Here is a 12,418-nt window from a genome sequence, read left to right as displayed (position 1 = left end):
CATTTTGGCCATATAAAACCACACAATTGGCATAAAAGGGGAACAATATCACACATGTCCATGCATTAATTCCTTTGGTTGTTTCTCATCATAAACATGTCAAATAACATATATCATGCACTCACATTAGGATTTTTTCCTCGACAATTTCACCACAAATACATCATTCTATGCCAAAATATAATAAAATACCATAATTGAATTCATACAAGTGCAACCAAAATAATGATTATCTTATGTTGGCAATAAAAGCATATATATATATATATATATTAAAGATTACACATCAAAATAAAAAAAGGCTATACACATGTAGTAGCTCACCTACTCTGTACCCGATCTGCCTTCCCTTTTGCCTTTAGAGGAGCCTTTAAACTATAACTACTGGGGTAAGAACAATGTCTCAGTAATCAAATAATCTAATATATCTACATGCAATCCAGACAGTTAATAAGCATACACGGTAGGACAGAAAACTACATAGTTAATCACAATTATACAAATATGCTTAATTACAATTAACTATGTATGCTCATCACACACCATCCTTATACCTTTCAAAGTACCTCCAATTGAATCTGTGGGCCAATAATACAATAGGATTAAGTCTATGTAACTAAACTGGTCCAAGCTCATCAATTATGGAAGGCTACCGGCCAAAGGTGTAATATCGCTAAAATACACCTCTAAGTTAGCCAAATTAAGCCTATTACCATGGTAATTAAATATTGACATATAAGTTTGCCATGAAAAAATATATATATTTTTATTTAAAATGAGATCTCAAGTTTTATAAGTTAAAACATAAAATATTTCAATTCAAAAAAGTGTCAATCAAAGTCATAAAGTGTATGGAAGTATGGAATGCCAGTTAAATTTGAAAACATTTACATAAAAGGGGCAAAAATGTCATTTTCTTTACTATGCAGTCATCCACCTTGGCCAACAGTGCATCTGCTGTCATGTCATCATGCAAGTATGTAATCATCCACACAAACAGTCTTTCATGTAAGCATAACAACTTTAGGATGTTTAGATCATGTTGAATTCTTTTTTTTTTGTTGCCCACCCGGTTTACCGAAGCTAACCCAACTACATCTGGATCCAACCCGTGTGGTGCACTTGGCTTTAGTGGGTGAGTCTTCCAGCGAAAATTTTTTGCATACACAAGATTCAAACTTGAGATCTTGCTTAAGCGGAACCGAGTCGCTTACCACTCGGATCAACTCCCGTTGGTTAGATCATGTTGAATTCTTGAGGGTTCTACTTTCTAGAATAGCTTAGATTGGCTTTTGGACTACCCTTGGATCGTGGACCTCTTGCAGGTTATAAAAGCCGTTCAGGGGTTGTTGGGCTTAGGGGGATCATATGCTCTAAAATCGCTTCCACCAGACCCACCCTGTTGGTTATGCTTTGAATTTTGATCAAAGGAAAAAATAATAATAAAAAAGATATTAGACTGCAAATGTCCAATTATTATAGCCCACAAGAACATTAAATTCAAACTTACGATTTCCCACTTAGTGAGATAGGATGTACATGCTTCAACAATATTGAGAGTAGAATTTTTTTTTTTGGCTATTAAGATACTTTCCAACTAGTAGTCACGAGACTAATCTCTTAAAAGATTTGAGTTCTATTTGAAAGTGGAATGAAAATAAGGGGATTGCATCAATTTCTTTCGTTATCTCGAGGGGTAAAAATAGAAGCTTCTACTGAGAAGAATTTCTTCGGTTCACTATGTCCTCAGATATTTGGACAAAAGCAACTAGCACTCTTTTGCCATGCATAACTTTAGATCCCAATCTTTCACTACCAATATTTTGTGAAGATAAGAAGGTGGCGTTTCCACTACAATGTGAACTGTGGTCCTGCAAATAAGTGAACAATATATATATATATATATATATATTTGGTGGTCACCCATGGAAGAAGAATCAAGAAAGAGTATTCATTTTGTAGTGTTGGACACAATTTCCATAAATAGTTGCTACTTGGCTATCCACAACTTGGTTGGTACATTATATTGTTGCTTTATGACTAATTATAAAACATTGATAATTTTAACATAAAAAAATGTAACTTTTGATTCTTGAATTTTTTCAATTATTAATTTAATTTTTAAATTTTAATTCGAAACAACTCAATTCTTAAGGTTTCTTGGTTAGGAACAATTCAGTGTATATAATCTTTTCACTTAATACAACCTAGTTCCTATAATTCCTTAATCCAATAAATCATAATGATTGATTTGTATTGAGTCAAAATTCAAAAAATAAATCAATACTTGTAAGAAAGTTTAAGAATTAAAAGTTATATTATCCCAACTTTTATGCATATGGGTCCTAAAAATGGGATCATTTTCATTTTACTTTCCATCTCTGTAACTTAATCGTACAATTCCCGGGAAGATTCTTACCTAAACTAATAATCAACATATTGCTATATTCTTAAACTATTCCCACCTTTTTTTAGTTGTAATTTCAATATTCATGCCCTTGAATCTTCTAATCGGAAAGTAAAACAGTAGATTACACATCGAGAAAGATATGCATGCTTAAATCTACACGGTTTCTGCCAACAAAATAGTGCATCTCATATAAGCAGAAGATATCCATCAACAAAACCAACGAGATACAATTAACAAAAATTCAAATAGATATGCTATTGGGAATTCCACGACCTGTTACCCCTGGTCCTGATGACCGAAGCAATAGTTCATAAGGAGGGACACCAGCACCACTTCTGTTCTTTAGACGGACATCCTTATTTCTTGCATTTATTATATCTTCTATCTCCTCAAGTCTGGCAGAGAATTTACTGAACAGTTTATAGATCTCTTGATCATTGATCCAGTGAGAATGCAATGGATTCAATTGACCCAAATACTCTTCATCAGGGGAATGAGTAGACAATGTGTCCTGAACGGCCATCACTTTGGTAGCTTGAAGTTGAGTAGGCAATGATGATAGGAAAAAGTGCTGAGGATTTTGAATCAACTTTTCATAATCATGTTCATTTTCTTGGGGAATGAGTTTTCTCATTAGGGTAGGACGATTAGGGACATACCCTCCAAAGGGGTATTGTCCAAAGTTTATTGCAGCATGTTGACCTGAAGCAACCCAAATCATAGTGGAAAGGATACCGGAGAGGTCCTCTTTGGTCTCGAGTTTAGGCCACCAGGGCTCATTCCTTTTGTCATGATGACCCTTATGTTTAATTTCATTCCACCATGCTTGGAGCTCAACATCAGTTGTGACAGAATTCGGGTCAGAGTAAAAGTGGTCAACATAAGATTCTACCCATTCTTTTATGGCAGACCAGATTAGGAGTCCATCTGCAGCATAAGGGTAGTCTTCAATCACCAGTTTCACACCACATGGCATTGAAGGATCTTCTACAGCCATTCCCCTGGGAACCAGATAAAATTGTTTATTTTGTAGTATGAAAATAAAACTAGAGAGGACGAAAAAAATCTTTGGTCACAGAGCCCTTGAAACCTACTAGGAAGTAAACAAGAAAGAGACAGCATGCGAGAATTTGAAAGCCAGGGGTTTATGGCATTGAATCTGGAATATAAGCAGAGCTTACCTTCGAATAAGATCTGCTGGCAGTGATTCCATATCGAACCGCCACAAATTCTTGTAGGCTGCTGAGCTGAGTTCCATCGCATACTTTCCTGGACTGAAAGAAGCCTCAATTACTCCCCCTCCATTTATTAGATTCTGCCGTGCAAGTGCATTAATTTCCAGTGTATAGCGCATATGAGGATGTAGTAGCTTGTAAATGGGGTGCATTGAGCTTAGCTGTCTATGAGTAGCAATTATATATGGCTCCATGCATGCATGAGTCCTTAACCTGCATAATAAGTGCCAAAATATCTTCCTTTCAGCTCAATATGAGCATTCCACTTTCTCTTCTGAATGACTAAATTTAAATGGAAATCCAATCAGAATTGTCACTAACTTTTACACTTCTAGAAGCATTATAGTCAAAATATATTTTGGAGTTTTTTCATAGATTGCTTGAAATAAGCTATTTGTGTTGTCTTACCAGTGATTTACTAGTTGATGGATGCCAGCATCATTTGAACAAACATGAGCTTTTGCTAACTTCCAAATCCAGTGTGTTGTAGCATCATGGCCATGTGTATAAACTTGCTTATTCCCCGGTGATAAAGGTGTTGGAGGAAGAGAAAGCTCAATAGCAATAGGCAGTAGAATACCATCGGGAGCATGGAAGAGAATTGTCCTTGAGGCATAGGCTTTTCTCCCAGGCAAAGAGTTCATCTTCTTGATAAAAGGCAAAAGCATGTCGTGAAAATCTAGGATAAATAGTCTTTTTTCCTCCATAGCCTGCCAATATAGGAATAAGAGAAGATAATGGAGATTGAACTTCTAATAGATCAAAATTTTCAGGTAAAACTAGAGAAATAAAAAACCTTTTCCAAGCTCATTCCTCCAATTTCTTGTTCTAGTAGTTCTTTTGTTATCACTGACTCTGGAGGACCATACTCAACAGGATCTAGCTTGCTGCGAATGGGAAATTCCTGTGGAAGACAGGTAACAAACAAAATAATTAGCTGGATTGCCAACCAAAAAAGGGGGAAAGCAGCAATGCCATTGATTGATATTATAAAGATTACCTTCAAAAGCTCAATATTTACTGGATTTAACCCAGCTAGAGTTTGCCTCGCAAATTCATTGTCCCGCAACCAAGAGAATCTATCCCCTGGACAAGTACAAAAGCCAGTACCAATGACGTAAATGTGGTTTTGAGACTTTAAAGTAGGCATGCACGCTAACATGAGCAAATAACCTCATATTAACATAACTCACGAAACTAAAAACGTGAACAGTGGTAACATACTCTTTATAACGGCCGGGATATCATATTTTAATAATCTCTCCCCAATGCTGAGAACCTGTTTCATCATCTTGCCCAATAATAGATTATCTGCAATGTCTTTACGTTCTTCACCTCTCAAGACAACACCATCAGTATAAAGTTTGTCAATGTCGGAAAAGCAGTTAAATGGAATGTCTGAACTTGACAGCGTTGCGGCAAGCGAGGGAATAAGATTGTGGAACAGAGCTTTCAACCTTCCAGCAGAGAAAGTGTCCTGCTTGATTTCTTCAAAAGCTTCATCCCGAGGCACGTATACAGGATGTGGCTTTTCAATTCTACTCTCAATCAGTGGATCTATTTACAGCCACACCAACAATGTTGCTGGTAAGATCAGAAACGTTTCTCCAAATGCCATAAATGCAGATTAAAAAAAAAAAAAAACACACACACACACTCACACACAGAATATCCTAATTTTTATCCTCTCATCATCAACAAACTATTCAGCCCTTGAACTAGTATGATTCAATACTTCAAACTTTTTGTCTTCCTGTTATTCAGACTCAAACATATCAAGAGTCAAATATTTGAAAGCCTGAATCGTAGAAGATCTAAAAAGCAATATGTATACCTGTGGTGGCTGGAGGCCGGCCGGTTCTACAGCGCCTCGGATAAGGTCTATCGTCAACGCCAACGACCGGCCTAGCAAGGTCCTGGTCCTTGTCAGGATTTCCCAAGTCATTGTAAGAAGCATAATCGTAGATTCTATCATGAGCCTTTCTTTCGCCTTTTCCAGTACCTCTGATGCTTAGCAAATCTTCACGTCGAAGATCTTTAATACCAGCTGGTGTTTGTGATGGTAAATATGCCTGATCAAACACTTCGCTTATATTAGCAGAGCAACAATAAGTCCAAAATGTGTGTGTGTGTGTGTGTGTCACAATTCATGAGAAAATAAGAGGAAGAAGAAGGTTAGGTTAGGTTTTTGACAATTTCTGACCTGATTCTTGAATATGATTCTGCTTTCAGGATTGTCATTGCGGGAATGAATCCAAGTATTTGCTGGGAAGAAAATGGACCCTCCTTCGAAGCCATGAATGACGATCTCAAGCAAGTGGAACTCCTTGCTATGAAGATTGGTGATGAGAATGGCGCCAGGGGATCCAAAGTCGCTTGGGACTGTGAAATCGGCGGAGTATTCGACGATGTACGAAAGGTTCGACGGCTTTGGCAGCCACCCTCTCACGCTCGTCTGGACGCTTTTTCCCGACTTAGTAACTGTGCCAAGTAAGATAAAATAAACTGGTTAAACATTATCAAAAATTATAAATATTTATTAATTACATTGTACACAGATAATATATAAAAAATTAAAAGCAATTGATATTATTTAATTTTAATTAATTAAAGGATAATCTTGAGAAATAATAATATAGCTATCTTTTAATCCTGAGAAGTAGTTAAATTTATCATATATTTTGGATTGGAGGGAACAGGAAATTAAAAAGAGACAAATTTTTCATGATCCATAGTCGGTAAATTTTTTTTTTTTGAGAAAGAAAATGCATTTAGTTTACATAAAGAATGCGCTGACTTTAATAAGCAATAACTTAAAAAAAAAATTACCCCTTTAACATTTTCTCAAAAAGTATAGACATATACATCATAGACACATGTTGGCAAGTTCAAATCTAAAATCATTTAAAAGAAATGCCGTTGATATTAGAATAACTATCATATATTGTATAAATAATAGAATAAAATATAATGATCTCCTTCTTATTTTACTAAAGTTACTAAGATCTTCTTATGTTTACAAAACCTACACTTAGAGGTGGGCATTTGGTTGATTCGGTCGGTTTGGTTTCAATTTCTTTAAAATCGATCGACCGAATTATATAAAAGTTTGGATTGAATCAAATTAAAATACATGATCAAACCGAATTAAACTCGAACTGAATTATAATAGTTTGATTTGATCAGTTTATTTGATTCATGATCTTTGATTTGAGTTTATAGAGTCCAATTGTTCATACATTTTTCTATCCAACTTTTTTCCCTTAATGTTGAAGGCCCAACAAAAAAATAACAATCTTATATCATAATTCATAAGAAAATTAATAAAACTTAGCATTATTGCATTAAAAACTAAATTGTAGAAATAAAAAAATTAGAACATCACATTAAACAAAAAAAAATATTACTACTATCAGTGGTAGAAAGATGTTCTTTACTTACCTAAATGAGAATTTATTCACTTTTTTAAAAATACAAAAAATATATATATAATTTGATTGGTTCGATTTATTTGGTTAAAAAATTCTCAAACCCAATCAAATTGATCAACTAAAATTTTTTATAAAAGAAAACTGAATCGAACTGAAAAACCAATTAGACTGAATCAAATAGATAAAATTCAATTCGATTTAATTTAATTTTTAGTTTTGATTTAATTTTGTTCATCCCCACCCACACCTTAGTCTAATTATTATCAGTGTTTGGAATACTCCTTAAAAAAAAATTCTAAAATACTCTAATCTTTTTTATTTTTAATTTTGTTAAAAAACTTAAAATTATTAATTTGCCCTTATACTAATTGCCTACTCTTTGTCCCCTCAATTTGAGAGACTTTAAATAATTAAATATAAAAATAAATTATTTAAAATGTTGTTTTTCAAATTAATAAAAATTAAAGAAAAATAAACATAAATTATATCTTATTATATATCACATCCCTATTTCAATAAGTTTTTTTCTTTGATATATACTCTCTCTATTTAAAAATATAAGGCATTTTTAATGAAATTACACCCCTAATAAAGTAGTTATCTACTTTCAAACTAACTTTATTTTTTCATATTTACCCTTATTAAATATTTTACAATAAATATAAAGTCATTATTAATAGAGACACTTTTAGAAAAAAAAATAATGACTACACTTCAAAAATTTAAAAATGCCTTATATTTTTAATATCCAACTTCTCAAAAAATGGCTTATATTTTTTATTAGAGGAAGTACATGTTTGAAATATTATTTTAGATAGCATATTTATATTTTTAAAAAATTATTGAATAAATAAGCTTGAAAAACCTAAACGTTTAAAATATGTATAACAAGTTTTAAAAATATATGCATTAATTTTTTTTAAATATTTTGAATGATTTTTAGGTAACATTTTTATTTAAAGAAGATATTTTAATTCAATATATCTATAATTAAGATAAATTATAAAGGAGTTCAATGCATTTTGCCCTAAGTAATAAATAACTATCGAAAGAACAATGAAACTTCCTTTTCTTGACATAGATGCACTTAGGGTCGATAATTTGAGCCAAGTTTGAGGGACTAACCCGAACCCGTCTAAAAAATTTAGACCCGAGCTCGAATAAAATAATAATTATTTATTATTCGGGCCTATTCAGCCCAAATAGGCCTGAGCAAATTCAGGTCAAGCCCGATCGGGTTCGGGCTTGGTCCGAATACCTGAATAGAAAGAATATTTTTTAAAAAATATATATATAATATAATAAATATTAATTATTTTTTAAGTTTTATATCATTTTATTTTAAAATACCATATATTTGAGTGTATTACTATAGTTATTTTAAAAAAATAAAAATATTATATTTTTTTATTTTTATAATTTTTAATCAAATAAAATATCTCAAAATAATAATTAAAATATATTTTAATATTAATTTTTATACTTTAAGACTCAATCTTTTTTTTAGAAAAATTGAGTCATAAACACTATTTTCTTATCCAAAAAATTATATTTTATTTTTTATAAAATAAGATAATTAATTTCAAATTAAAAATAATTTTAAAAATAAAATTTGGGAAGGTACAAATTTCGGCTCTACTACTAACCAAACATAATAAATAAATTAATATTTTTAGATAATTATTTGATTATCATTCACGTTAGACTTAGTTAAAAATTAAGAATGAACTAAAGTAAATACCTCTTTATATATAGGATTTAAACAATATAAAAGGTTAAAGAAAAAATTTAAAAAAATAGTATTTTATCCATAATTAAATGATTTTATTTTATATAATATAATGATGGTTATTTTCTCATATTCTTAAAAATAAAAAGTACAGTTTATCTAATAATTGTTAAAAATTTTGAACTAATTAGGGCAATACTTTTAAATTAGTGGTCTAACCGTAGTTGAATTGAGATTAACTTGATCATAATTAAAATAATATGATTCAATTAAAATATATAAATATTTTTATATAACCATGATAAGGAAAATATTTAAATAAATAAAACATCAATTTATAAATAAAGGAAACATTCATGAATAAATTGCACATAATACAATAAAATAGTAATAGAGCTAGTTAAGTACTTAACTACAAAGTTAATAAGCTATTATTTTTTTATTCCTTTTAAGTTAAAAAATATTTTATACTTAATAAAATTATTTAAAAATTAAAATTGATTAAAAAATAAAAAATATTTTTAAAAAATTTTTGGGTATTCAGATCGACCTGAATAAGCCCGAAACCCGAAGGCGTTAGGCCTGGGCTTGACTATATGGGTTTTTTTAGAAAGAGTAAGATTCATTAAGCTCGATCTAAGTAAGTCCGGCCTAAATTGAGCCCGATTTAAATAAGTCCGGCTCGCTTGAATTACCAACTCTAGATGCACTCCACACACACATATATATATATATATTGGTGGTGGTGGGACGGGACGGGAACCGTTAAAGGTGAAACAATCATTTCGAACAAATCATACCAATTTAGATAATATTTTAAAAATTAGACGTCAGTTTCATGCATTATATTCCACAAAATATAATTAACAAGCAATACTATTTATGATTTATAAATAATATATTTTTTCATATCTTAATAATAATGATTGATATGGATGATATATGATTCAAGAAATTTTAATATAATAAAATTACGGAACGATGCAAAAGGATTAGCAACTTTCTGTCACCACACCTGCAGTGAACAAAGCAAACCAGCGCACTATTAAAAGGCCCCGAATAGCAGTCAAAGTCCAGAGATTTCCAAAACACTCAAATCTCTTCTCTTAAAAAAGCCTTTTTTTACAATACACAAAAAAATGGAAGAACCAAACTAAATGACTGTCAAGAAAATTATTCACGTATAAAAACTAATATAAAATAAATTATTATTAAAATGAAAACGTAGTTTACCTTTTAAATAAAACTTATTATTAATCTTTATATGTAAATAATTTACTTGAATAGCCATAAGATATGATTCTCCAAAAAAAAAAAGTTTAAAATATTTCATTTTAAAATTGAAAATCTCAATGTCAATATTTATTTATAGAATGACGTACGGTTGAATGTTGATGAAAATACTATGTTATGATTATTAATAATTAAAAAATTATAAATAGTGCGTTTTTTTGGTATAAAATCGCAATACATGAGACTCCATATATTTAGTTTATATAAATTACTTTAAATACTGGTAAAAAATTATTTTAAATATTTCAAATATTTAGTTTATTTAAATATGTTTCAATTAGACAACAAAGTATTAGACAGTGTAAATATATAGAAAAAAAATTGATATTATTATGAATGCAATATGCAAGCCAAAAAGATAAGCACCTTTCCGTCACCAATAAGATCCCACTAAAAAATAATAAAGGACAAAGATAAAAGCAACAGTAAAAGGACAGTTAGATATATCAAATTAAAATATTATTGTGACTTCCTAGTTCACAAGAATTATGTTGGCGAAAAACGATTTATTTTTATTTAAAATGATAAAAATAATAATATGCGTGGCCTTTCAAAATATTCATAATTAATTAATCATTTAAATTATGGGAGGATGTCCTCGATCCTCAACTCCATGCACATGAAAAGCAGAAGAAAACAAAATACCAACAGTTAAAATAAATTAAAATAAAATTGCAAGTGCAATATCATAATTGATCTAACCAGGATCGATTTCCTCACTGATGAGCTGAATCTGGATTCCCAGACCGAGTCCGTTAACGAAGTATTCCCACTGATCTTCAAGCTTATCAGTAATCGTCTTTTTCATCTTCTTCCTGATCGTCACCGCCGCTCTCACTTGGATTCCTTCACTTCCAGAAAATGAAGACAGCACCGTCCCGGTGGTCTTGTCCCCGTCGGCCGGAGACGTGGCGGTATCGGCAGTCTTGCCGCCACTGCTGATCACAGCTCGAATTGTGTTCGTCACATTCCGGTTGACCCGAGACCCGGGAGCCGAAATACGGATCTTCCGGGTCCTCCTACTGTTAGCACTGGCATGGATCAGAGGAGATCGACGGACGGTGTCGTCGGAGAGAATTGGCTTCAGAGTATTCGCCGGATTCAACACGAACATCTCTTCCTGATGATCAAAATCTGTTGAAAACTTTAGAGCTAATAATCAGTATGTAGCGTGACGAACTATACTATAGAGGACAAACGAAGTGGGGAGAGCAGAGACTCCACTCATTCTTGGTCAGTCGTCTGAGGAGAGGGCGGCATTTTTTGATAATGGTAGGTGGGTGGAGTCTGGAAATGGAACCAGTCATTGTATTTGACCATTTATCAGCTTTTTCAAAACCGTATAGATATTTAACTTGTTACTGTTTTTATGGTTAAACCAACACCACACACATAATATTTAAATGAAAAATGAGTTAAGCTGTATTTTTATTTTTAAATTTTTTAAAAAATATTGAGTTTTTTATACTGATAAATACAACAATTTTATCCATAATTTTTTTTAAAGAGCACCAAGCCTATTATAGTAGGAGTTTGTTGTTATTTAAAAAAATAATTTTAAAAAAATTGTCTCATATATCAATACAGGATACTTACGCCCATTGACAAAAAATTTAAAAGTAAAAATGCATATTAATTATACCAAAACTTCTTGAGCGGAGAGGTAATTGCATAAATTGCCCTTTTTTAAAATTTAAAATTAATTTTTTCTTACCTTTTATTTTTTATCACAAGTTTTTTATTATTATTTTTTAGTTAAACAAAATATATATTAACAAAAGATATATAGTAATTTATGTGTTATTTAACATAAGCTGCTATACTATCTTTTATTAATATAAGATAGTAATTGTTGTTAGTATAATAATTAAGAAATAATAATATGAGAGTTTGTGATAAAAAAAATAAAAGATTATGAAGGTTAATTTTAACATTTAAATATGAGTGATTATTGAGGGATTTTGTGTAGTTGCCTCAAAGTTTAAGAGTTTTATATCTTTTAATCTAAAAAATATTGTGTAAATATAATATATTTGTATATATGATGTGAAAGTGATTTTTGCCGATACAAATGTGTTAAAAACATCGCAATATATACAATTTATATTTGCCAGAATTTATTTTCAAGCTTTTACCAAAAACGAAATTGCAAAAAAAAATTATCAAAGTAAAATCTGTATATGTTAATATAGTTAATAAGAATTTGACCTATAACTAATAAAATTGTGAAATCAAATTTTATTATTGATATAAGTGAATAATTCGTAAATATTTTTATAAATATTTTTTTAATTTAAAGATATATTTTAATTCTGATAAA

The 12,418-nt window shown here is 30.8% G+C and overlaps 1 protein-coding gene across 1 annotated transcript; it reads right to left on the bottom strand.

Moving 5' to 3' along the window:
- Positions 1–2,458: 2,458 nt before the first annotated feature.
- On the bottom strand, positions 2,459–11,395 carry LOC129310180 (lipoxygenase 6, chloroplastic). Its single transcript, XM_054952064.1, has 9 exons — positions 10,801–11,395; positions 5,849–6,126; positions 5,480–5,717; positions 4,870–5,202; positions 4,646–4,731; positions 4,442–4,549; positions 4,054–4,355; positions 3,592–3,858; positions 2,459–3,411 (listed from the first exon to the last, which is right to left on the bottom strand). Exons 1-9 carry the CDS (start codon positions 11,210–11,212, stop codon positions 2,652–2,654), a joined length of 2,784 nt encoding a protein of 927 aa, XP_054808039.1. The 5' UTR covers positions 11,213–11,395; the 3' UTR covers positions 2,459–2,651.
- Positions 11,396–12,418: the final 1,023 nt, after the last annotated feature.

The sequence above is a fragment of the Prosopis cineraria genome, unplaced genomic scaffold, assembly GCF_029017545.1.
Source record: "Prosopis cineraria cultivar Desert tree isolate PC_DT_omini unplaced genomic scaffold, ASM2901754v1 PC4, whole genome shotgun sequence".
Classification (NCBI taxonomy): domain Eukaryota; kingdom Viridiplantae; phylum Streptophyta; class Magnoliopsida; order Fabales; family Fabaceae; genus Prosopis; species Prosopis cineraria.
Note: the sequence above shows the minus strand (reverse complement) of the source record. Positions and strands in the feature narration are given on the sequence as shown.

Coding starts and splice junctions, on each gene's coding strand:
- LOC129310180 (XM_054952064.1), bottom strand. CDS start 11,212: ATGTTCGTGTTGAATCCGGCGAATACTCTGAAGCCAATTCTCTCCGAC. Junction 5,718..5,848: donor GAATCATATTCAAGAATCAG/GTCAGAAATTGT, acceptor GTGTTTGATCAG/GCATATTTACCATCACAAAC. Junction 4,550..4,645: donor TAAATATTGAGCTTTTGAAG/GTAATCTTTATA, acceptor TGTCTTCCACAG/GAATTTCCCATTCGCAGCAA.